The 26,925-nt window shown below is 37.3% G+C and overlaps 1 protein-coding gene across 2 annotated transcripts in view; it reads right to left on the reverse strand.

The window, feature by feature from the left end:
* wwp2 (WW domain containing E3 ubiquitin protein ligase 2) overlaps nt 1-26,925 on the reverse strand; it is a 55,781-nt gene that overhangs the window by 25,274 nt on the left and 3,582 nt on the right. For both annotated transcript variants that reach the window (XM_067380674.1, XM_067380673.1), the window contains exons 3-10: nt 24,151-24,307; nt 23,722-23,843; nt 20,535-20,672; nt 10,820-10,898; nt 8,118-8,269; nt 6,219-6,414; nt 6,051-6,140; nt 2,526-2,700 (exon numbers count right to left, since the gene is read on the reverse strand). In XM_067380674.1, coding sequence (XP_067236775.1) covers nt 2,526-2,700; nt 6,051-6,140; nt 6,219-6,414; nt 8,118-8,269; nt 10,820-10,898; nt 20,535-20,672; nt 23,722-23,843; nt 24,151-24,307 — 1,109 coding nt within the window. The remainder of the gene's footprint in view (nt 1-2,525; nt 2,701-6,050; nt 6,141-6,218; nt 6,415-8,117; nt 8,270-10,819; nt 10,899-20,534; nt 20,673-23,721; nt 23,844-24,150; nt 24,308-26,925) is intronic.

Below are 26,925 nucleotides of genomic sequence, written 5' to 3' on the forward strand. Positions count from 1 at the left end.
CAAGGGCAATAGAGCGGGCTGTGTTGTGTCAATGGCAGCGTCCTGTGTTCTCAAACTCCACTGCAGCAGCACACGGCCACGACATGTAATGTTGGAATAAGCTGTCACTTTTGACACTTGTGTGAGAACTAAACCAAAGGCCTCATGAATAAATGCAGTGAACTACCATCTAAACTTCATAACATGATCATTTACTGCAAAACTTAAACTTCAAAAGTAGAAACAAAGGAACATCTTAGGTAGCATATAGGTCTCTTTACACAGGCTGTATTTAATGCTGCTCAGAGGTGGCATAAATGTATTTATACATCAATTACAATTGTCATTTAGTCTTTTTTATGGCCATTATGTCTTTATAAAGAGTTTTGAGCAGAGCAGCCTAAACCCAGCAGAAGCATGACTAAACAGATAAACATCAATATTACTCAGTATTATATTGCACAATCTGGCAGCTGCTGTCTAGCGTTCAAAACTTTGGAGTCGTAAATTAAAAATTTATTTATTTTTTTTTTTTTTTCAAGATTCTTTGACTAGAAAGTTTAAAAGAACATTTACTTGAAGTCAAATTAAAAATCTTACTGATCCCAAACATTTAAAGGGATAGTTCACCCAAAAATGAAAATTTGATGTTTATCTGCTTACCCCCAGTGCATCCAAGATGTAGGTGACTCTGTTTCTTCAGTAGAACACAAATGATGATTTTTAACTCCAACCGTTGCGGTCTGTCAGCCGAATAATTGGAGTGAATGGGAACTTGGATCAATAAGAGTCGAAAAACCTTGCATATACAAATCCATATTAAACCCTGCGGCTTGTGACGGCACATTGATGTCCTAAGACACGAAAAGATCGGTTTGTGCGAGAAAATGAACAGTATTTATATAATTTTTTACCTCTAAAACACCACTATGTCCAACTGCGTTCAGCATTTGCTTGATGAGGTCTGATCGCGCTCTGACAACGGCAGTGATGTCTAGCACTCATTGAAGTATATGCGCGAGACATCACTGCCGTTGTCAGAGCGTGATCAGACCTCACTAACCGAGTGCTGAACGCAGTTGGACATAGTGGTGTTCTAGAGATAAAAAATGATATAAATACTGTTCGGTTTCTCGGACAAACCGATCTTTTCGTGTCTTAGGACATCAATGTATCGTCACGAGCCGCAGGGTTTAATATGGATTTGTCTATGCAAGGTTTTTCGACTCTTATTGATCCAAGTTCGCATTATTTGACTCACAGACAGCAGTGGTTGCAGTTAAAAATCATCATTTGTGTTCTACTGAAGAAACAAAGTCACCTACATCTTGGATGCCCTGGGGGTAGGCAGATAAACGTCAAATTTTCATTTTTGGGTGAACTATCCCTTTAAACAGTAGTGTGTGGGTGTATATATATATATATATAGACATATTTAAATCAGTTCATGTGACTACAGTGGTTTAACCTTAGTGTTATGAAGCAATAAGAATACTTTTTGTGTGCCAAAAAAACAAAATAACGACTTTATTCAATCAACCCATCACTATATCTAGTGATGGGTGATTTCAAAACACTGCTTCATGAAACTTCGAAGCTTTACGAATTTTTTGTTTCGAATTAATGGTTCGGTAAGTGTATCAAACTGCCAAAGTCACGTGATTTCAGGCTTCGTTATGTCATAAATGTTTTAAAACGTTCAGAAATTTCAATGGTTCACCACTGGGGGGCGATGATCTCTGTGAACTAGTGATGGGCAGAGCGAGGCTTTGTGAAACACTGAAATAGTTGAAGCATTGAGCCAAATTGTGTCAAGGCTTCGAAACAATCTGAAACCCTTCTCTACGGTGACTTCTTATTGGTCACTTTCACATGTTGATCTGAAATAACATTAACAACGATTCAGACAACCGTTGCCGAATTATAACATACATGTTGTTTGTGCCAAACAAGGAAGTGTCTAGGGGAGTGGATAGTGTTCTCGACTGGGTTCGAATGCTGGTCAGAACAGTGTTTTGCTCTAAAAACAAATAAACACCTTTTACAAACCCATTGCAAATGTTTTATTGAAAGTAAAATCTATAAATCATTTAATAAGATGTATGTATAAAATGCCTTCTTTTATCAATTTTCAAGGCTAAAACCTAGAAAAGATCATCACCCCCCAGTAGTGAATCACTGAAATTCCAAAAAGTTTGAAACATTTATGACATAACGAAGCCTCGTTTACTGAAATCACGTGACTTTGGCAGTTTGATTCACACTCCGTACCACTGACTCAAAACAAAAGATTTGTAAAGCTTCAAAGCTTCATGAAGCAGTGTTTTGAAATCGTCCATCACTAGATATTGTTGAATAAAGTCGTTATTTAGTTTTTTTGCCGCACAAAAAGTATTCTCGAAGGTTGAACCCCTGTAGTCACATGAACTGCTGTAAATAAGAGCATTTGAAAATGTTAATTATCTTGCTGTCTATGGAGACCTCACTGAGGTCAAAATGTGCTCATGAGGTCAAAGGAATACGCTTGTGTGAGGTGCTGTGTTTACCTGGTAGAGGTATCTCTGGTTGAACTGCTGCATGGCTCCCTGCAGCTGACTGCGCTGAGACTGCCACTGCTCATAGTTGCGTACGGACTCTGCTGTGGGCCGCTGCCATGTTGTGGTTCTGGTGTTGTGATCCACATAGTAAAACCTTCCACGCTGGTCCACACGCTTCTCCCAGCTACAATACAGACACGGATCACAGATTAACAAGCTGAAGCCAAACTGATGTTTTCTGTTTTCTTTTACACACAATGTTGTGATCCACTGACACCACTGTTATAGCTTTATTGGTTTGTACTTTCAGGGGTTGCTCTTGAAGGACACATCTGGAATTTTTTTCAAATGCTAATATGTACCAGACAACACCATTGAACTTTGTCACACATCTCCATGTTTTTTCAGCATCTTGTGCCATTAGATTAAGAAGTTAAACTTTTGCCTCAAAAGCCTCCATTCCACTGCACTCCTGTGTGAACAGCCCCTTACAGTACTGTGATGCTAGAAATTTGGCAAACTGCTTTTCTGCAAAAATTTGATCTAGGCCAAACTTCCTCCATTCGGATGTGCAGGTCTAACACTCATTTACAGGAAATGTTTGGTTGTGATATTGTTGCTCAATCCAGACAAATATTTTTCAAGCAAAGAAGAAAAGCAAAACAAATGACAAGAAATTTCAAACCCAAGCAAGTTTAGTCTTATTTCCCTCCACAGATATCTGTCATCATATATATCCTGATCTCGCTTGATAGAGCTTCACAGAGATTGTTTGACATTCCAGAGCAAATGACACACAGGATATGAATATAGGCATTCATTTAAAATAAATAAGTGATATAAACACATATTTATTTATACATTTACATAAATAAATCATCTGCAAAAACAGAGGATGACACTTGAGGATTCATGGAATATTGTTCAATTTGTGAGGAACTTGCCAAACAGATAGCAGGACAAACCTGACATATGGCATAATCCAAATTTATGGACTCATCTTTATCAGTCAAATAAAAATATGTTCTCATATTGGTTTGATCATAAGCAATACTTTTGTAAGCAATGTTTCATTTAAACCAGAATCACTCATATGTGCAAAAATGAGTTCACCGTCAGTAGCATGGTTGTCAAGGTAATAGTGACAGTTTATGTCTTTTGTCAAGTTATATAACTATACACCTTTTATATTCCATACGAAGTGTGTGTGGGAGCAAGTATGTAAATTATACATCACCAATAGCAGTTTTTTGCAAGTTATGCTTTCATACTGACATGCCAACTGTACTGGAGTTCACATGAACTGTACCCCACTCCACCTCTACCAAATAGAAAGCAGTGTTTAAAAACTTTTTAATAACATAAAACCCAGTTTTCCCCGATATCCAACCCAGAATTCCACAGATATTCCTTAGACACAAAATATGTGACAGATCACAGATTTCATGTGGGCCTGAACAAAAACATACTACAGATACTAAGATACTACACAGCTTTAGTGGAAACTCTCACAAGGGGCTACAAACACATCTTTGTCCCTCACATGCTTTTCCAGAATTTGTCATCAAAGGTCACAAATAGCTTCACCAAAGGGAAAAGTAAAAATAAATATAGCTGAAAGCAGAGATGACAGGCCCAAGCCCCAGTGCCATGCCAACCTGACAAATTTTGGAAAACTGTACGGCAGACAATGTGCATTTAAAGCGGGTAAATATAAAATGATTACATCAAGGTCGTTAGCATGCGACATTTACTGCAGAAGCTGGTGCCACTATGACCGCGAACCACAACAGCCACATCCATGAGATCATTTGAATTTAGATGAATTTCATGTCATAGGATATCATAGGTCAATTTTATATGAGCGGTTCAAAATGTTGTAAGTCCAGATGCATTTATCTTAAGGTCTTTTTATAGTATTATTAACCAAACTATTAAACTAATTATATATTATTATATACAGTGTATTTATATTATACTGGTTCAATATTAATATTATAAAGCAACAAGATTATTTTTGGTGTGCCAAAAAAAAAAAAAAAAACTTATTTAGTGATGGCCAATTTCAAAACATTGCTTCATGAAGCTTTGGTGTGTTATGATTCTTCTGTGTCGAATTATGATGCGGATCACACCAAAAATATTCTCGTCGCTTTATAATATTAATATTGAACCACTGTACTCACATGAACTGATTTAAATATGTTTTTAGTACATTAATGGATCTTGAGAGAGGAAATGTCATTGCTGACTATGGAGGCCTCACTGAGACATCCGATTTCAACAAAAATATCTTAATTTGTGTTCTGAAGATTAACGAAGGTCTTATGGGTATGGAACGGCATGAGGGTGAGTAATAAATGACAGAATTTTCATTTATGAACTAACCCTTTAAGACACATAAATATTTTACCAAAACTACAAACATTTACATATGTGCTGCTCAAATATTAATGTAGCAGAGTCTGTACTGAATACAGTGTAATCAGACTTTAGCCATGAAAAAGTTATAAGTAACAGAAATAAGCACAAACATCAGGGCATGTCAAAACATGTCCCAGAAAACAGGGATAACCCTAAATGGTTAAGTAGGAATGTCCTGGATGTCCTAGGAAAATACAAGTATCAGATCAAAACTCTGTATTGGCAGATACTCAATATTAAATGACATGACTCATAGTGGTTTAGGGGCACATGAATAAAGTAATCTAATTACATATCTCACATTACTTGTAAGACGTTACCCCCAACACTGCACGCAGGTACACTTTACTTAAGCACATAAACTGTAATAATATCACTGACAAATGTTACACAGTTTATTCCCTACCTCCCTTCATACTAGTTTGTCATAATACAACAAAGTTGGTATATTGGTATGAGCCACCATAGGCATTAAAAATACAGAAAACAGAACAAAGTGATGATGCAAATCCTTCCCATCTACACACAACGTACCAGTTATGCAATTTATTGGTAGTTTTGTAATTTAATTTGCTCTTTATAATGTGAATTGATATACAGCGTGCACCTCCACACTTGCCTTTGCGATTGAAGAGAAATTTGACAGGACAGGAAAGTTTGTTTTTCTGAGGTGAGACTTTTTACTTCGTAACAAGTTACAAAAATAATGCTAGAATAATGACACCGACATATAGCTTGACCACGTCTCATCTGACAGCCCTGAATCAGGACAACACGTTTTTCTCAGACACACTGCCGAAATCCCAGGAAATAAGAGCTAGCTCTTTACTTAAACTACGAGAATTGAATTCATGTCTTCATGCACGTCTTGCATCCGCAAAAACATTTAGAATTACATTTGTTGTTGTTGTTTCATTGACTACACCCTCTGTGACCCACCATCATAGACAATACAATATCACACACCCCTAATCTTACATACTTCACCTTTTAGGGTAGTGAAGTAATTTTAGATGTTAATGTGCAAATTGTTAGAGATTGACATCTACAAACTCCTTCCATAAACATTACCCGTCAGCATGTAAAAACACGTGAAAGACAGATACACACCCTGGTGGGAGGGGTCTCTCCCATGTGGTGGTCTTTGTGTTATGATCCACATAATAGACTCGTCCATGAGGAAGAATTCGCTGTTCCCAACTGCAAGAGATAAATATCATTGAGAAAACTGACATGGCATGTGTTCATTTTAAATTCAACCCAAGCTTTCTGACGTACCCAGCGGGCAATGCATCAGTGGCTTGAGTCTCTGTGGCTACTCCGGTCGGGTCAGTGGTGGATGGGGTGTCTGTGGCTGGTGGCAGGGCAGAACTGTCCGTCCCAGCAGGGGGGTCTGAGCTCAGTGATGGTGAAGACAGATCTGGACGTGACAGATGACCGCCCTCTATCCCATTGGTAGGAGTCTCACCTTTACCTTAGGAAAGACCAACAAAAATTTTTAATTAACATCTTACCAAATCAGACCACTCAAAGAGAGTTTACAAGAGCCTAAGTAGCCTCAATCGAAACGTTTTTGCTATATATTTATTAGGGGTGTGACGAGATCTTGTGAAACCGAAATGTGACAAGATTTCTCTTTGAGGTGAAAAGCTATCTGGCGATATCAGCATGACAGAATGTGAGGGTGAAATTAAGAAACCGCTACGTTTACATTATGCCTCCACTGTTGTTATACTGTTGTTTATATATATATATATATACAAACAACAACTGAATTAAATGGTTTATATATATATATATATATATATATATATATATATATATATATATATATATATATATATATATATATAAATAAACATAAACATTTAATTCAGTTGGGTAACGGTCACTTCAATTCCATCCAGCTCATCCAACACGAGCTGCAGAGTCGTACGTAGTGTAGCAGGAATCAGAGTTCACCGATCACGTGATGAGAGTAAGTGACGAGATGACCGACAAGACCATGGCGGAGGATTCGCTGCACAACAGAGCCTTACAGTGCGTTCACACCAGACGCGAATGAAGCGTTAAGCGCAAGTGATTTACATGTTAAGTAAATGCAAAGACGCAGATAGACATCCTGCAACGCAATTCACGTGAATGACGTGGTGCGAATTGAGCGTTTCGGGCGTTTAATGCACGTAACGTATGATTCGCACGAATCGCGCAAGTTGAAAAATCTGAATTTTGGCGAAAATTACGCGTTAACCAATCAGGAGCTTGCTCTAGTGGTGACGTGATTACGATGTAGCAAGCGGAGGCAGAAATCCGAAACAACAATCGAGGACAAAATCATCGTTGCTGTATGATACATTTTCGTACTTTTATAGAAACAGGAATAAAAAGGATCTTGGAGGTCAGACAATCTGGTAAGTTGTAAAAATCGGTTCTTACTCAATTTGAGCTATATATATATATATATATATTGAAACTACAAGCTTGCTAAAGCCAGCAAATTGAGCTTATTCGCCATATTTTACAACTACTTTCCCGCTGACGAGTTGATGTGTTTATTCAGAGGAAGTGTGCAGAGAGAAGTGGAAGAGTCTGAGGGACACATATTTAAAGGAGAGGGAGAGCCCCTCTCATGACGCGAATTTGCATCTGTTGTGAAGTGAATTTCACGCGTGAATGAAGCGAGTAAACTCAAAATGTTCAAGCGTCCAACTACGCACGAATAGCACGATTTATTCACACAAGTCGCGTCTAGTGTGAACACCCCATAAACGTCAAAAATTGTAGAAGCTCATAAATGATGTACAGTAAGGTCTAAAAATACTGTATTGTTACTGTATTGTAAATAGTATTTTTGTCTTTTACTGATAATTCATTCTCAGAAAGTAGAACTGAAATGACATTCATTACAAGATGATTAGTTAAAACATTTCAAATGCACCTGCAGACACCTTTTCTAGTAATGTATTTCGTCATTGAGGGTTTCTTAAAAATACTGTATAAAAATCTTGTCTCGTTCTTGTGAACTCACTCTCGTGTCTCGTCTCGTGAGCTAACCGTCTCGTCACGGCCCTATTAGATTGTGATACACTATGATACAATGTGTATGATCATATTTCACAGCAGCCTGAGTGAGTTTGTATGTTTGTAAATTTGTATGTGTGTGTATATATATCTAACCAGCACTGCTCAGGCTGTTGATAGCAGTCTTTGAGTTGCGGCGGCATGTGGATTCTGCAGGTTGTCCATTCAGTTCACCATTAGTGAGAACAGCTCCTCTGATGTCAGCTGGAGAATCTCCACAAGAACCCCCAGATGAATGACGTAAACTTCTGAAAATATATAAGAGACTCATATAAGACACACATTGTATGCATGTATGCTGGTTATGTGTATTTCTGCTTCAGTAATCCCACACACAAAGTGAATCATTTTAATTATGGGTGTCCAACCTATTTGTACGTGGGGCAAGTATTTTTAGTAAATCAGCTGCATGCCCACAAAAAGTGCACGACTTTTTTTTAGACTGCCCAAGCAAAGTCCTTTATTTAGGATGTTAGCAAATTGGGCCAAAAACTGACTAGATAATGTTTATCACTAAAATGAACACATTCATGCTTGTTTGGAACATACAGCTCCTGTTTAGATAGATTTAACAATTTTGTAATTTTAGTTGTAAAATGTTTTGTCATTTTAGAAGCAAAGTAATTTGCAACCTAAATGTTACATTTGTATAAAAACCACCCCAAATTTTGTCCTCCAAACCAAAAACATTTTCCCAGTACAATTTAATCATAAATAATTGTGATCAATTTCATTTACAGCAACTGCATGCAGCAAAGTCACTGACATGCACTCCTTTTTTCTTAATTGGTCCATTTATTTTATTTATTAACACTGTTTTACGACAGCTTCAACTGTGGTTCCACCGAAGCATTTTTAGCAAGCTGAAAACAGCAGGCACTCTGCTGAAAATACCCACAGTAGCTATGGGCGCTTGAGAGAGCGTTTTTTTCAGTTGAGACGCTTTGCTTGTTATGACACAGAATATCCGCGGAAGTGTTTCACATATAGTTTTTTTTTTTTTCTGTATTGTTTGTATATAAAAATTGATACAATGTAAAGTATTTGCTCTAGCTCTTGTTTCATTATTATGCTCGTTGTTGTCGTCTTTTGACGTTGTACGAGCAGGATGTGGGGGTTGGTCGGTGTTGTATTTGTCCCGCCCCTCCGCCACTGTGCTTGGATGGCTGTGTACAAAGTGACAGCTCTGTGTTTTACCCAAAGTTGAAAATTCTTCAACTCGAGTAAAAAAAATGTGTTCGCTCAGTGAGCAATAGACGCTCAGAGCCTCCTTACACTGCCGTTTTAAAAACGCCGAACTCCCATTGAAAACAATTGGAAAAAATCACTTTGGTGGACACATGGATTTATGGTGCGTTCACACCAGACGCGAATTAAGCGTTAAGCGCGAGTGATTTACATCTTAAGTGAATGCAAGGATGCGATAGACATCCTGCAGCGCGAATGACGCGATTCGCGTGAATGACGCGGCACAAATTTTGCGTTTCGGGCGTTTCACGAGCATAACGCATGATTCGCGCTGCGTTAACCAATCAGGAGCTTGCTCTAGTAGTGACGTGATTACGACGTAGCGAGCGGAGGCAGAAATATGAAACAACAATGGATGAAACGTATTTTACAACTACTTTCCCGCTGACGAGTTGATGTGTTTATTCAGAGGAAGTGTGCAGAAAGAAGTGGAAGAGTCTGAGGGACACATATTTAAAGGAGAGGGAGAGCCCCTCTCATGACGCGAATTTGTGTCTGTTGTGAAGTGAATTTCACGTGCGAATGAGGCGAGTAAACTCAAAATGTTCAAGCGTCCAACTACATGCGAATAGCGCGATTTATTTGCGCAAGTCGCATCTGGTGTGAACGCCCCATTGGAATGAACTATTTTATAATGCATGGTAAACCATTTTGAGTATTTTGTTGAATAACGTTAATTTGTTATTAATAATCTTATCTTCTGGATTTAATTTGTCAAATTCCAAATAATAGGAGAAAATAAACAAGTTGTATGAAGTTCAACTGTTTAATTCACTGGATCATTTAAATATGTAGTTATTTAATATGTAAACCATTGAAGAATTTCCAGCAAAATTAACTATATTGCTATATACAGACCATTGCCATGATAAAAAAATATCTAAAATACATTTGTTATACTAAATACACTTTATCTATTAACACATTTACTGATATATTGCTTTAGACTTACGGATACAAAAATTATAATTAAACTTTATTTAGAGTACTACTTGTGCACAATGTACAGTTCTTAATATTAATCCTAAAATGTGTTTTAATGTCAGTATTGATGAGGACTGTATGATATTTGAATAATATTGCAAGATATTGTACCTAAAGTATACTTGCAATAGTTCCGCTTTAGCACAATCAAGTATACTAAAGTATATCTTTAGTTGGACCTCAGCACTACTTCTGCACAATTAAAGAGCAATTTAGCAGACTTTAAGTATACCAATTTAGTATATTAAAAGTACAATAACAGTGTATTTTTATTAATACATAATATGTATTTGTAGTATACTTAGCATAAAATAAATTGATTTAAAATACATTTTAGTACATTTATATTTCACTAGGGTTGCCATGAAAAAAATTTGGTCATACCACCAACCCCTAACACTCTTGTAATTCTTCAGCCCATTTAATTTGTTATGCATAAAAACACAAGGATGTTCTGACTAAAACATGAGAGAAAAAAGCAGAAGACATGAAGCAGAAGTATAAAACACACACACACAAAAAGTCAGACATAAACAATGGGAAAATGAATAGATATTTGTGCTGACCGTCCACGGGGGCTGCTGGTACTGGGGCTCTCCTCACTATGAGCTCTGTGCATATTAGACCTGCTCGAGTGAACTACCTCTGCACAGAAAAAAAACACACAAAATCATCATAAACCAGTGCATTAGGACAACCGATTCACATCATGCAGAAACGTTTGTCATTCCTACTTAGAGTTTATGTCATTAAAGCACTAATCCATGACAGGCCATACGTTACAAGGGTAAAAATCAGCAGCATTTGAGACAGTTCACCTTCATGTGTGTAATTTGTTGTTCCAAATGTATGACTTCATTTCTTCCAAAAATGACCCCCCCAAAACTGACCATAATAGTAGAATTGAAGCAATCCATATGATTCGTGGGCTTTACTCCAAGTCACACAATATGTCTTCAGTCTGTTTCTCAAGTCATTCACAGAAAAACTTTTCCTCCTGGACAGCTCTCAGATGTGTGCAATTTGAATATGGGCACAAGACACAAGAAACAAAGACATTATCTTTGTCTAAACTGGCTTGACACATCTGGATGAGCCACATTAGCAGATAAACAGAACTGGGAGCTTGTTCTGTTCTTGTGTCGGTAGAAAGACTAGATTTCTAAAATGAGGGACGGCCACAAATCCGTGAGTGCCGTTTGCTAAAACGTGTGCACTGATTATGAATTTGTGGGTATGGGTTGAAAAACCGAAGGTATGGTTTACAAATCTGAGCGCACAAATTGGAAATTCGTGGGTATGGTTTATTAATCCATGGGCACTTGTTGTTAAACCAAGGGAACAATTTAAAGGGATAGTTCACCCAAAAATGAAAATTTGATGTTTATCTGCTTACCCCCAGGGCATCCAAGACGTAGGTGACTTTGTTTCTTCAGTTTAACACAAATGATGATTTTTAACTCCAACCGTTGCCGTCTGTCAGTCTTATAATGCGTGTCAATGGGAATTCCATCTCTAAGAGTAAAAAAAAACATGCACAGACAAATCCAAATTAAACCCTGCGGCTCGTGACGACACATTGATGTCCTAAGACATGAAACGATCGGTTTGTGCGAGAAACCGAACAGTAGTTATATAATTTTTTACCTCTAATACACCACCATGTCCAACTGCCATGCGCATCCGGTTGGTGTGTTGGTCTGAAAATGCGCTCTGATGCCAGAAGTGATCTCTCGCGTGTATATGTCAATGAGTGTGAGCGATCACTTCCGGCATCAGAATACATTCAGACCTCACACACCGTATGCGCTGGCAGTTGGACATCGCACAAACCGATCGTTTCGTGTCTTAGGACATTAATGTGTCGCCATGAGCCGCAGGGTTTAATTTGGATTTGTCTGTGCATGTTTTTTTTTCTCTTATTGATGGAATTCCCATTGACATGCATTATAAGACTAACAGACGGCAACGGTTGGAGTTAAAAATCATCATTTGTGTTCTACTGAAGAAACAAAGTCACCTACAGTACATCTTGGAAGCCCTGGGGGTAAGCAGTAAACATCACATTTTCATTTTTGGGTGAACTATCCCTTTAAGAATCTGTGAGTACGGTAAACTGAGGAGACGGATTTGTGGATCTTGTTTGTTTTTTTTCTCCTCGAGGTTACTTCCCAGGCTTCGTAGAATCCTATAAAAGGGGACTATTTCATTTTAGGAATACCCATTAATTTAATATTGACATACAACTGAAATTTCGGTTTTACCGAATTACATTTTTGGTTATACCGAATGATGATATTTTAAAGCAATGCTAACATGCTAATATCTAGCTAGCTGATACGGACCGCATGACTTGATCTAAAATGGTCCCTTTATATTTGTTACTCCGAATGACAAATTACATTTATTTTTCAGGGACATTCTTTCTCATAGCAAAGCAATGACTTCTAAGCATAATTTTAATACCATTTTGCACTATGTTGATATATGATGTTATAAAATCATGCCAGAATAAAAATATATACATTTATTACATTTTATGATATTTTAAATCACAAATAAAATGACTGTATTGGCCTTTGGATGGTTAAACTGAATGACATTTTGACACTTCAAAATCTTTAAAATACCTTTATATGTAGCAAAATATAATTAAAACCTTTTGGATTCAATAAAAGAGATCTAGTTGTACTACTTTACATACATGCCATATCTTTGTTTCTTATTATTATTAAGGCCTCTGGACAAAAAAAAAAAAAAAAAAAAAGACCCGTCACGTCATTGGCCCGTTTGTGTTTTATCCTTCTGTTTTTAAGTAGTTTCACATGGAAGTGTCTGTTAATGAAGCCTTGCAGTTGCAAATGTTAAACTCAAATGGAGCGACATTAAAGCTTTTAGCACAAAATCACAAGTTACTGTAAGAATGTTTGAAACTTAGAAAGTTTGAGCACAAGTTTCTGTTTACTGTATGTGTGTGTGTGTCATTCTGGCTTTCCCCAGGACTGTACACAAAGACCTGTTTATATAGTATGTGTGCCAGGGGAAATGAGGGAAAACATTAAACCAACAAGAGCGACTTCAGAGTGAACAGAGGACCCTAACAGACCCACACACACTCCAACCTTTATCCACCGCTGAAGGTCAAACACAAACTTGCACACTGAAAGAACACACTCCAGATCTGTATACTGCGAGCCGCTAAAACAAGGATGAGAGATCAGATCACAGAGCCGGTTGTTGTTCTGGTTGTGAAAAGGCTCAAAAAGAACATTTAAGCCAAACTGTCATTTTATGAAGAGTGCGTGTAAGTGTGTGTGTGTGTGTTTACAGGTTTAGCTATACTTGTGAGCGGCAAATGTTCTTACTACTATAGTGAAATATTACGACAACTGACTATTTATGACATTTAACTGGTCCTCACTAGTTAAAGAGGCTTATAAGTCAGCCAAACCATGTTTTTATTTTAATCTATTTTTTGCACACGTTTCTGTGATGGGCAGGTTTAGGCGTTTGGGTTGGGTTAGGCCATAGAAAACATCATTAACCTGACAGGAACTGGATAAAATATTTGAATGCTACTGATCCACGATCTGATTTCTGACTTGTGATGCAGCCTGAATCATAATAACACTGTGTTTGTTCGATAATATTCTTCATCAGGATTATTGATTTGACTGCAATGACACTAATGGATGAGAACTGAACTGAGCTGATGATGGCATCACTGTTTCCTCCAGAGGCGCTTTATAGATGAAAATAACTAATTTAATAATTGATGATCTTTCCAACAGAACTGAATCAACACTGAACTGACTCCAGCTGAACAATGACACTGTTTTCTTTTAGAGCTGCTGTACAGCCAAAATGAACTCTGTTTGCATCATTGACATGCTGCGATAGTTGCTGCTAAGAGGAGAAATCTTTAATTCTGCCATGGAATAAAACAATTTAAGAAATAATTGCAACTTTTTATATCACAATTCTGACTATTTTTCTCAGAATTGCAAGATATAAACTTGCAAGAGTTATAAAGTCCAATTTTGAGGAAAAAAATGCTTTTTCTCAGAATTGCGAGTATAGTTCACAGTTCACTTTGGCTGAGGCTTTCCATCTTTTACCTGTACAGCTATCATTCACTCATCTGTACCAGAGTGCTGTTAAAAAAGCTGATGTGCAAAAGATCTCTAAACAGAAAAATGATAAATTATTGAGAAATTGTCTTAGTGAGAAATATTAGGGAGAAATATATATATTTTCTCCAAAAAGTGTGCTATGATTACTGGCACTTGAAACTGGTCACATTGCCATTCCTTTTGTACATTGAGGTTACTTGTGTGATAAGGAACACTTTAGTGGCAAGCCATGACTTCCTGTTTCAATGGGGTAAAAATATGATGTTACATACAGGCCAAATTGCTAAAGTCTTCCATCACAATAGAAAAGACCAGAGAACACAGTAATAATGTGCAGAAATGACACAAATCAACAAATGGCTAGTGAAATTGTTGAAAACGCAAATTTCCACTAAAATTTACATAAACCCCGCGCCCGAGAACACACAACAAAGGGGGCGAGGACATGTTGAGTTGTTGTTGTTGTAGTAGAGTGTTGTTACCATTCAGAAACGTCCAGTTTCATTCTAAAAGTTGTAACTTCTTCCTGAGTCTCTCCATCAGTGTCGACTCCGGTTTGAACAGTGTAAGGCTGAACACCGTTACTGATGATCCTCATTTTGGCTGCGTGAGATTCTCCAGCTTTGTTGTTGTTGAGCGACTGAAGCGTGAGCTGCTTTTCTGGAAAGGGGGCGGGAGCAGCAGCTCAATTGCATTTAAAGGGACACACACAAAAATGGGGGACCCAAATAGGGGCAAATTTGACAAGCTATAATAAATGATCTGTGTGGTATGTTGAGCTGAACTTCACAGACACGTTCTGGGGACACCAGAGACTTATATTAAATCTTGTGAAAGGGGCAATATAGGTCCCCTTTAAGAAGTTAAAATAAATTACAGATGGAAGTGTACAATCTTTATTGGCATCACACACAATAAGGAGGATGTCTTGAGACATATAATAATTGCTTGGATTATTTGTATTTATGCACAAATGAAACTCAGGTTGCCCAAAGTAAAGGCAGGTGTGCCAATATTTATATATATATAAAAAAAAAACTTTTATTTGAGAAAAATACTTTATGTTAAAGTAAAATAATCTAAAGAACACAAATACTCTTAATTAAAGTATAAATTCTTGTGAATATTATGAATGAAAACCCAAGAGGACAAATAGCCAAGAACTTTCCACGGCCTGTTTTTCTCATATTCACCAAGGGTACTGATGTTAGTGGAGGGCACCTGTGTGTTTATGCATGGACTATAACGACAGGCTATCAAATTACTGAAAAAATAATGCACTACTATGCCTATAATAATGTCTCCTTTAAAAATATCAACACTACCACCTCACTACTAAAAAAAATGTATTTTGCTTTTCAGTAGCAAAAACATTTTACTGATGAAGTCATGGGGCAATGCTGACAAGAAGTTTCAGTGCATGTGAATGTCTATGTGCAAGTGAATGTGTGGGAGAGAGAGCCAGAGAGAGACAACATGCTTTGTTTATTCTATTGTGTTTGTGACTTTCGGTCATTTTTCTGTGGTAGTTCTTTATTTGAAATAATTTGGGCAAGTGATATGGAGCTGTAATAGTTGGTTGGAACAACTTTAGCTGTGCAATCACTGAAAAATTAAATCAACACCTCTAAACGTGTGTAAGACAATCTAAAATGTGGTTTAAGTAAAGACGAGCGTACACTGTGCAAGTTCGGACATTCTGCCGGTCATGAGCCATTGCGCACGTTACAAATTACATGAGCTTTTGCATCAAACACGGCGACTTCATCGAGCTTTCAATGTTGCTGCTATAGCTTTGGATATAAAAAAGAAAGAAAATAAAAAGACTGTGTGAGAGTGTGCAAATGATTTGGTGAAAAGCAGAGAACAGCAAAGCAATTCCTACAAAGTTTCTACAAAACAACTAGAGAGAGTATTTGTGTGTGTGTGTGTGTGTGGTCAGTGTATGCGCACTCTGTGCGGTTGCAGCCACTGGGCTATAATAATATTCATAGATCTAGCCAATGTGGTTGTGTATGATTTGGCAATAGGAGACAGCCTATTAACTGGTCAAAATTGGGCCAACCCCCTGAATTTTTTAAACATGTTTAAAAATTATCAGGAGGTGCTTGTACCCTCCTCTGCTCGGCTCATAATTCTTCTCACACAATGCGAGCCGCGACCATACAAGCATCAACGATTTCCACACAATTTTGAGGAAGAATTTTTTTTTTTTAAATTGCCTGTAAGCTTGTATGACAGCAAAAAAAAAAAAAATTATAATAATAATAATTTTTGTATTTCATATTTTAGATAATACACAACTAGCTGTGCATTAAACAATTTTAATTCGTGGAATGCATTAAAATCATTGAAAGGTGACCTATACTGCCCCTTTTCACAAGATCTCTGTGGTGGGAAGTTTCTGGTGTCTCCAGAATGTGTCTGTGAAGTTTCAGCTCAAAATACCCCAAAGATCATTTATTACAGCTTGTCAAATTTGCCCCTATTTGGGCGTGCTTCGGTTGCTCAACAACAACAAAGCTGGAGAATCTCACGCAGCTAAAATGAGGATTGTCAGTAACAGTGTTCAGCCTTACACTGTTCAAACCGGAGTCGACACTGATGGAGAGACTCAGGAAGAAGTTACAACTTTTAGACGTTTCTGAATGGTTAGTGGATAAATTTATGTAGTTGCTGTGGAGTTGATTCAACTCATCCACTAGCATGTGCCGTCATGTTAATTTTTTGTGTAAATCCAGCATTGATTTGACCCCCGTTTGTGACAGAAAAATTGCACATGAACACCCTCCCATTACTTCAGCAGTGGGAATTATCAAATTTCCGACAGCACATGAAGGCAGCATTATTCACCATACAGCACTAGCCTTGAGTAGCTTGCTTACATATAGAGTTTTATATACACATATATATATATATATAAATACTGGCAGGTTTTGGGTTTAGCTATGGGAATGTTTTGAAGGTATAATCTTCTACCAACCTGTCCTGTGAAATATAAAATGCATCTGAAAATAAATCTGGTGGTCTTGTTTGAATCTCACAGTTTAAAAGACAACTCTAGACACATTTAATGCACATTCTCTGTATTTCTCTACTTGTGGCTTCAAATTAACATTACAGTGCTTCCCACAGGTTTGAAATATACTTGCGGTGGTAGCCGAGTGAAAAATCCTCCTATTACCCACGTCACAAAAATGGTCTACTACATGTGACAAACAAAAAAATGTGTGATTTTTAACAGTATTTTTATTTATTGAAATTAATTTTAATTGCATAGCATACTATTACATAAATTAAGTAAAATTACAGCATTTAAATGGTACTCCATTTCCTATGTTCTCCTTGCTATATCATATGGTGTCTCTCTCAGTGAATGGGACACAGATTTTACTAGTAAAATTTAAATAATGAATAATATAAGTGTCAAATAATGTTCTTAGTCTTTTCTTCCTGTGGGGGAGACTACAATAATTTACTATGAATTAAATCAAATTAAATACAATTTATTGTGTAACCAAAATAACAATAATGCCCAGAAGAAGAAGAAAAAAACGTAGCTTGTGACTTTTAATTATAAACAAGCCCGAAATTCACCGGGACTCTTATTTTGAAATGTCTGTACTATTGCAGGCTGATCTTTCAGATTCTTACAATCGTCTAAAACATATTATATAAAGGCCATAAAGTAGACATTGTCATAATCCATCAACTGGAGTTCATTAGCAATCGCTTGGCATAAATCTGCGCTTTCCGTTGATTGAGAATCACTTTGAAGCAGTCTGAAGCGCTGTTGCGTGAGCCTGTAGAGCCTTGCAACATGCAGCGCTCTTTGTGAAATATCCACCGCATCTCTGCAGCGCACGTGGGAATGTTAGCGGAAGTAAACAGTTCCGACACACATATAACAAGCAGGTACGAAACGCGTAGGGCGAGGGGAGATTTTCCACTAGTTATTCGATCGCGGATGGTTTCATTATCTTGGGCGGAAGTGTACGAGGATAAAAATAATAAAAGCATAAATGTGTCTCCAAATATACTTGGGCGGCCCACCCAAGTAAAGGCTATGTGTGGGAAGAACTGCATTAAATTGTTATATGTTGACTGATTGTGCTCTATATAGGGCTGTGCCGATAAACGATATCATATCGAATTGCGATAAAATATATGTCGATAACGATGATAAGCTCTAGACATTTTTACTCAATATGGATTAATCTAAGAGCCAATCACACAGCAGAAAAATGCGGCAACAGCCAATCAGCGTGCAGCTTTTAATGTTCACGTCAAAGAAAAAAGTCAATTTCCTACGGAACTTGCCAAAGAAAACTCGACACAAGGACGACAAAACTGAGTGGAAGCAGCAACGAAAGTGAAACTAACCTCGAGTTATTATCCAATGATGAAATTGTCGACAAAAAAGATAGCACGAATTCAGTTATATGGAAGTGGTTTGGTTATTTGAAAAGCGACCAGGCGCAGATTAAAACGATATGTAAAATATGTCGTTGGACGGTGAAAAAAAACAAACCTATTCATCACAGTGATTCCCACACATAGACTTTACTTGGAGACACATTTACGCTTTTATTACTTTTATCCTCTCTAATACTTTTGTATCCGGCCAAGATAATGAAGCCATCCGCAATCGATTAAACTAGTGGAAAATCTCTCCTCGCCCTACGTGTTTTGTACCTGCTCGTTATGTGTGCGTCAGAACTGTTTACTCCCGCTGGCATTCCCACGTGTGATGCAGTATTTCACAAAGAGCGCTGCATGTTGCAATGTCACAAGGCGGCGCTGTTGCACGTTCTACAGTCTCACGCAACAACGCTTCAGACTGCTTCAAAGTGACTCTCAATCAATGAAAAGCGCAGATTTATGCCAAGCGAACTCAAGTTAATGAATTATTACAATGTCTACTTTATGGCCTTTATATAAAATGTTTTAGATAGTTGTAAGAATCTGAAGGATCAGCCCACAATTGTGTAGACATTTCAAAATAAGAGTCCCAGTGTATTTCGGGCTTGTTTATAATTAAAAGTCACATGCAAATTTAGTAAATTGTCTTAATTTTTTAAGGCCAAATGTGTAATCGTTTTTTGTTAATAAACTATAAAATACTATTAAAACTATAAAACTTTAAAATGTAATTAATAAACCCTCAAATTTTTGTGGCTTCAGTCATAGATGGGATACTCTTTTAAAGCTGGCAGCATTAACAGTTTATTTATCAGAATCTTTATCGATCAATATGGGTAAAAATTATCGAGATTACATTTTTGCCATATCGCCCAGCCCTAGCTCTATATCATGTACACAGAGAAGTTATGAGTATGTCATAAGAATCTTTTTACAAACTAGAAATGGTCATTCATGGTAACTAAACTCACTTTCCAGTAGGTTTGATTCCAGGGAAAGCAAGAACTTATCATCAAATATATCCGTGTACCTAGAACAGTGTTGCCAAAACCACAGTTTTCCTGTGGAATTGGGCTACCGGTACACTGTTGCCGCGGGTGGTTTTTCATGTCCACTGGTTGCAGCGACCCCAAATAACATGACATTTAGCCCCTAGAATGCACATTTTTCGCTAGTTTTGGTTTAGTTTTGAGTAGCAATCGGGCGGGTTTTGTTGTGAAAACCTGGCAACCCTGACTTTCAATGCAACATAAGTCTCTTTGGTCAGGCAAATGCATAAACGTGAATGTAAACTCACCATATCAGTCTTTCTACAGTAAAACAATCAATTGAATTTAGTACCCGTGCACCGATCTAACTGACACATGACTGCTTTGTGCTTTCCAAAGCAACTTACTCCCGGTCAAAAATGAGTGTGTATGAGTCTGAACAGATTGGGTTTGTGAGTGGTCAATAGACCCACTGACCTCCTGGGCTCCGTTTGTCAGTTGTGAGTACACAGAGGAGAAAAGCTCTCTTGTGAGCATCCGCCGGGTCTCCTCTGGTCAAACTCGACTCTTTCCATTCCAGCCCCTCTCACCACAACCTCCTCTATTCCCGCATTTACTTTAGGTGGAGTCACCGCCAAGGCTTTGCAGACTCATGAATGTGCATTTGTTCATGTGTTCTGTGTGTTCTACCAGTGTTTTCTATGAAGTGTGCATGTGTGTCGGTGAACAGGACTTACTGTCTGGGGCAGCGTTGCCATTGGGCAGAGATCCTAGATCAACAACCAGGCCGTCCAGACAGACGTTGAGCTCACCTCCTGCTACAACCGAGCCTTTGTTCTCAGTCTGTAGAACCAGACTGAGCTGAACATTCTCCACTGCCAGTCAAAAAGAGAGAGAGAGAGAGCTGTAGTACTAGTAGATACATGTGTTTTTTCCATTTTATGAAACCTAAATTTCATTTACATTCATGACATTTTATTTGACCGATTCATTGTTTTGGCAAAACACTCACTAGTTCATATTTTGAGTTTTAAAGCAGCAGGGAAGAAGTGAAACTGGTTTAAAAGGGGAGTGCTCAGCTGTTCATTGAGATTTCATTCTGTCCCACATTAGACTCACATGTCATTTATTTCTGACACTGCAGAACACGTGCTGACAGAAACAAAACATTTAAAAACAGTCTTTTTAAGTTAAAAGAACAATTACAAATCTGTTATCATTTACCCTGGTCATCTTAAACTTGTATGAAGTTTTTATGTGCAATAATAAAGGGCATTTTTGACGAATATCCTCTTTTATAAAAAAACGTTTGCACGTTTGACAGGAACTGTGATTTGGATCTACATGTAGTAGTTTTTTCATGCAAACCCAGCTGTCTTCCGCCAGAAAGACAAAAGTTCAAGAATTTCTCCAAACAATGTAAAGCACACAGCTGACTCAGAACAACTTTACCAACCTGACCAAAAATAACTAGGACTAACATTGTGGAGTGACTCTGCTGAAAGTCAAACCTCAAATGTTCAGGAAAAACAGTGAACTGAGCTGAAAAGAATTCATACAAACCGATTCAAAATCTCTTGAGTATTAATTACTGGGGGTCCGAGATATTCCCACCTTATATTTTAAACTGTTACATTTTTTAATTCTTTACCCTTAGTCAGGTTAGCGCTATGTTTCAATAGCAATAAAAACGAGTCTGTGAGGGACAGAAGTACACGAAACATCTTTCCAAAAAAATCTTAGTAGAGAAAAACTCCATAAAACGGTTCTGAAAGTTGCTAGTTTTGAAACATGTGATCTAAGACCTTTATACAATGCATGCCATTGTAAAGACTGTAAGTCCATCACTCACAGGCTTGTTTTCATCTGTGTTAGATTCAATATGCCATCCACCCTGATTAATGTCAATGCTAATGTCTTTTCCCCACATTCTTTGTCTAGCAACTCTGCGCAGCTCACCAGCTCCACAAAGCGTGAGAGAGGACGGTCTGCATGTACCCAGCTGCGCTCACTCCTGCATCCTCCATAAGCAAGGCTTTAAACTTTATTTATCGTCAAAATTATTGTGCAAAAAACTTTAAAGAGGAGAAAAATGAACTGACAGCTTTCGTTCAAACAGAGTGAGCTGACAGAGACAGAAATAATATTATAATGGCTTTATGTGAATGTTGTTTTAAGCTCAAATAAATTAGGGCTCGACATTAAGCCGTCACGTGCAAGTAAATCAGTCGTTCACTTGTCAGAGTAAAAAAAAAAAAATTTTTTGTAAATCTAATTCATTTTAAATGTATAAATGTGATCAATTATTATTCAGATTGAATTTAGACACTATAGGGCTGTTACCAATCAAATTAAATCATTTTCACTAAAAAATTACAACTGCATAAATAATGTTATGAGATTGTACAATGTAATATATTTTTTTTTTTATTGTTTTGTCTTTGTTTACTAGATTTTATTGAATTATATTTACATGTTTAAAATAAAGTCTTTCAATCAATTTGTTTTAAATATTTTTTAAATACACAAATAAAAATTATTGGAAAGAATTATACTTTTAGACATGAAACTAAACCACCAGTAGGTGGCAGCAAGTGACCATCTTAATGAGTGAGTCATTGGTCCCCATCATACAATGGGAGCAATGGAGCACCAGGCGCAACACAAGTGTTTTTTGCTAGTTTCAGCCCAACGCAGTTTTCATTTTTTAAGTCCAGCGTCCACGTTGTTTAAATAGCAAATACACTCTTGCCCATTTGTGTGTCCATGGGTGTGCTGGTCTGAAAACAAGGTGTGTTCAGGCACATTGTTGCCGTGTTGTTTTTTTGAGGCAAATGAAAACAACTGCGCCATTGACAAGCAAAAATCTGATCTAAAGTCAATGGTGCAATATTTTTTTTTTTGGTATTTAATAGGCACGTTAGTAATATGCACAGATCCGTTTCCTCGCTAAAGAAGCATTCAGTTTTCCCCTTGCAAATTCCACCATGTAAATAGCGAATCCGCCATGGCATGAGCGCAACTGGCTTTTAAAAGGAATGGGAGATGAGACTCTGATTGGTTTATTGCACGTTACGCTTAAAACACATCCATTACTCATTAAGAGAATAGGGACAACCCTTTTAGACCATGCGCCGGGTGGCCGACCATTTTTCCCGTTGTTAAACTAGCAAAAGTGTATTTGGACATGCATAGACCATGTGCTTAGATCGTTAAAATAGGGCCCATTGAGTCATTCATTCAAACGATTCATTCAAACGGCTGATTTATTCAAGAATGAGGCAGTTGTTTATGAATGGGTCATTAAATCTTTGACCTAACTGATTCATTTAAAATTCTGAATTATTCAGTACTGAAACATAGTCGTGTTGCTATGTGATGCGCTGTGGTTTATTGAACTGTCGTAAGAAATCAGTGTCACATTTTCAATCGTGATGGTATTCAGGAAAACAGCACTTTAGGTCATGTGATGTTGCTTAACTGTATCATATGGCACATTTTGAATTTTTGAGTTTCTTTGTACATGCTGTGCTAATTCATTTCGATTCCTCTGGCTGGTTGGGCAAGTAAAATGGTCTTTTACTTGCCCCTTCAAAAAAATCCATTTGTCCCGGAAGAGCGTTAACATCGAGCCCTGACTTTAATTAAAATTTGTTGTTTTTGTATGTTCTGTAATTGTCAATAAATGATCATAAAAATAATCTGACAAATTGCAGTTAAGGCTTTCAGTTATACTGTTATACTGTTGAATGGCTATAATTTCTCATTTTATCCCCAGAAGAAAAACAAAAACATTTAATAAAGGCATCTGTATTGTTATCAGTAATACTGGCCTTCATTCATAAATACTTCAAAAAAAGTCTTTGTTGTTACCACATTAACTTATATAACGAATATATTCATCATGATTTTATCAAAACTCACTCTTGCCATCATGTGTTCGTAGAGTGTCCAGTAAGTCAATGGTGGCGCTGCCCAAAAGTTCCTTCCTCAAAGTGTGACAACTCCACAACTTCAGATCCAAACGACTCTGAGGAGTCACGTTCCTGTGAAAATAAATACATAAATAAATATAAATACATCACCTTACATCAGTTTTCAAATGGACATTTGTTATAGCTAAACACAGTCCCCTAAAACTGGAAAAGTTTTAAAAAAAAAAGAGTTTATGAGATGTAAATAAAAATAAACCAAAAGGTAGAAGACAACCGTCACAGAAAAACAGATTCATTTACTTCCCTGATTACAGAGAGCAATTCAGTGGTCTTAGGTAATTATTTGTCATTTTTACAAATTATATAGGCTACTACTTAAAATAAACCAATATATAAACTCAGTCACGTGATGCCTTACAGGGTGAGGTCTTCATTCCACTGCAGCTCAAGGTGTCCAGTGCGTTTGCCTGTTTTCTTTGTTTCACTGGTCAGGCCGTCGGCGGTCACTTCCACAAATGAACTCAGACGAGATTGACGACTGGGGAGTTTAGGAGACTGAGGCTTAGCAGACAGCACTGTCACATGAGCAGAAAAGAAAAACAACAAACATCCGTGAAGAGAAGATTAGAAGGTTTGCAATATTTCAATGAGAAATAGGACATTTCAGTTCTAAACTACTGTGAACCAAATCAATACAGAGCCATTCATCTCATATTCACTGTTATTATATGCACAACATACCAGAAATAACAGACCAGGTAATGTATCCAGGGCTGGCCCTAGCTTTTGGAGGCCCTAAGCAGATTTTCAAAATGGGTCCTGTGTCTGGTTTCACCACTCCCATGCCCCAATGTACACAACGTACACATCCTGCACTGACACCTTATTGTAATGTGAACTCAGAATATCTTTAAAGAAACTAGAAAAATAATAAACTACTGAATAATATAACTTTATGTAGCGTGAACCACCAATGTCAATACAATAAAACAAACTATTTTAAAAAATTATAATAGACTTCAGGTTCAATAAGGTTCATTAGTTAACATGACTTGTCATAACTTGTTTTCATGACAAATTATTTAAACATATTTAATAATTAAGACATTATCGTAGGTTTGGGAAGTTGGCGGGTGGATGATTTATTTTTAACAGCAGATTTGGGTGATGTTAGAGCTGATCCTTTAATTATGAACTCTCAAAGTGCACCAGATTAATGAATTTATCTTTAAAATGTACAAAATTCACCATCCTATAGCGAGAGAGGTAAAACCACCACAGAAAACACACAATCCTGTGGGAAACACTGTATATATGATAGTGTGCTCAAAATACAAATCTTATTGTCTTAATATTAAAATACCTAAAATTACGTGCTTGTAAGGGTGGTTTTTTTTTCTGCCGTGATCAGGATTTTACCACCTCTGCCTCATTTTGAGCCAGGAAAAACCCTGAAATAGAAATATTTAATGGCTATTTGAAAACAATTTACATGCTGCTTGACCTTTCTTCTCTCAGATATAGAAAGTTGCACTTCTTTGTGAACAGGGGTAACCACTATATTTCTGCTGGTCACTATACACCACCTACTGTCAGACTGTGAACTTGCATTTTCATTTAAAAATTGTCAGGATCAGAATTGCTGGACAAAGAAGAGAAGCTAAAGCTGACAGAAATAAGACTAGGAGGTTAAATGTAGAATTTCAAAGAGCAGCAAGGAAGGACAAAGAGATATACTGGCGGCAGAGTTGCATGAAACTAGAAGAGGACTGCCAAAATGGGCACACCAGGGATCTCTTTGCACAGGTCAGGAAATTTCAAACTCCATTTACAGCATGCAAAGTAATGATAAAAGATAAAAACGGAAGAGTTTTGACTGACCAGCAAGGAATTAGAGCCAGGTGGCAAGAATACACCGGAGAGCTTTATGCAAGCACCAGCAATAGGGAACGACCCAACTATGACCCAATGGAAATAGAACCAGCTATTTTAAATGAAGAAATTGTATGGGCGATGCAGCAATTACCAAACAACAAGGCCCCTGTTTTTGATTTCATCCAAGTGGAATTGCTAAGGCTTATTCCACCTGTGGCCATCAAAACGATTTCCCAAAAGATCTGGTAAACCATGAAGTGGCCAAAAGATTGGGGAAAAAAAAAATAATGTTTTTATACTAATACCAAAGAAATACCAAAGTTGCAACTACTGTACAATAGCTTTGATTCCTCACACAAGTAAAATCCTTCTAAAAATCATCCCGCAACGCCTACTCCCAATCATTGAAACAGAACTACCTGACCTGCAGGCTGGGTTTCGCCGAGGTCGTGGCACATTAGACCACGTAGCAAATTTGTGGTGGATCATTGAAAAATGTAATGAATATCAGAAAAGCATCTATATGCATTGTATTGACTATAGCAAGGCTTTTGATTGTGTTGAACATGACAAGCTACGAAAGATATTTCAAGAACTGGGAGTATCAGCTCATCTGATGCAGTTAATAAGATAACTTTACACAGATCAAGAAGCAGTTGTTCGAACACAGTATGGCGATACAGAATGGATCAATATTGTAAGAGGTGTAATACAAGGCTGTCTTTCCCCTTTTTCTTCAAACTTTATGCTGAAATGATCATGAGGGAAGCAGGTCTGGAAGAGTCTGAAATAGGCTTGAAGATTGCCGGCAAAAAATATATCAACAATCTTCGTTATGCTATATTATTAGCAGAAACTGAGAATGGTCTGAAACGTCTCATAATAACAATTCAAAAGGAAGGTGAAAAGATGGGAACATCAAAATGTCAACAGCTAGATCCAGAGTAACTAAAGTAACCATCAATGGAGAGGAAATTGAATGCGTTAAGGACTTTTGCTTTTTAGGCTCTATGATTGACCAAACTGGCAACTGCACAGAATTTCATTAGAACGAAATGCAATGCTAAGCATGCACCAAATCTGGAGAAGCAAACACATCAATCTCACAACCAAATGATGGTTAGTCCAGGCAATTGTATTTCCCACATCAATATATGGATGTGAAAGCTGGACTATGAAAAAAAAAAAAAAAAAAACTGACTGTAGACGGATTGACGCCTTTGAATTATGGCTCCTAAGGATACCATGGACAGACAGAGAGGTCCTGGAGTGCATCAAACCAGAGATGTCACTTGAGGGAAAAATGACCAAACTGCGG

This window comes from Chanodichthys erythropterus, chromosome 24, assembly GCF_024489055.1.
Source record: "Chanodichthys erythropterus isolate Z2021 chromosome 24, ASM2448905v1, whole genome shotgun sequence".
NCBI classification, from domain to species: Eukaryota; Metazoa; Chordata; class Actinopteri; order Cypriniformes; family Xenocyprididae; genus Chanodichthys; species Chanodichthys erythropterus.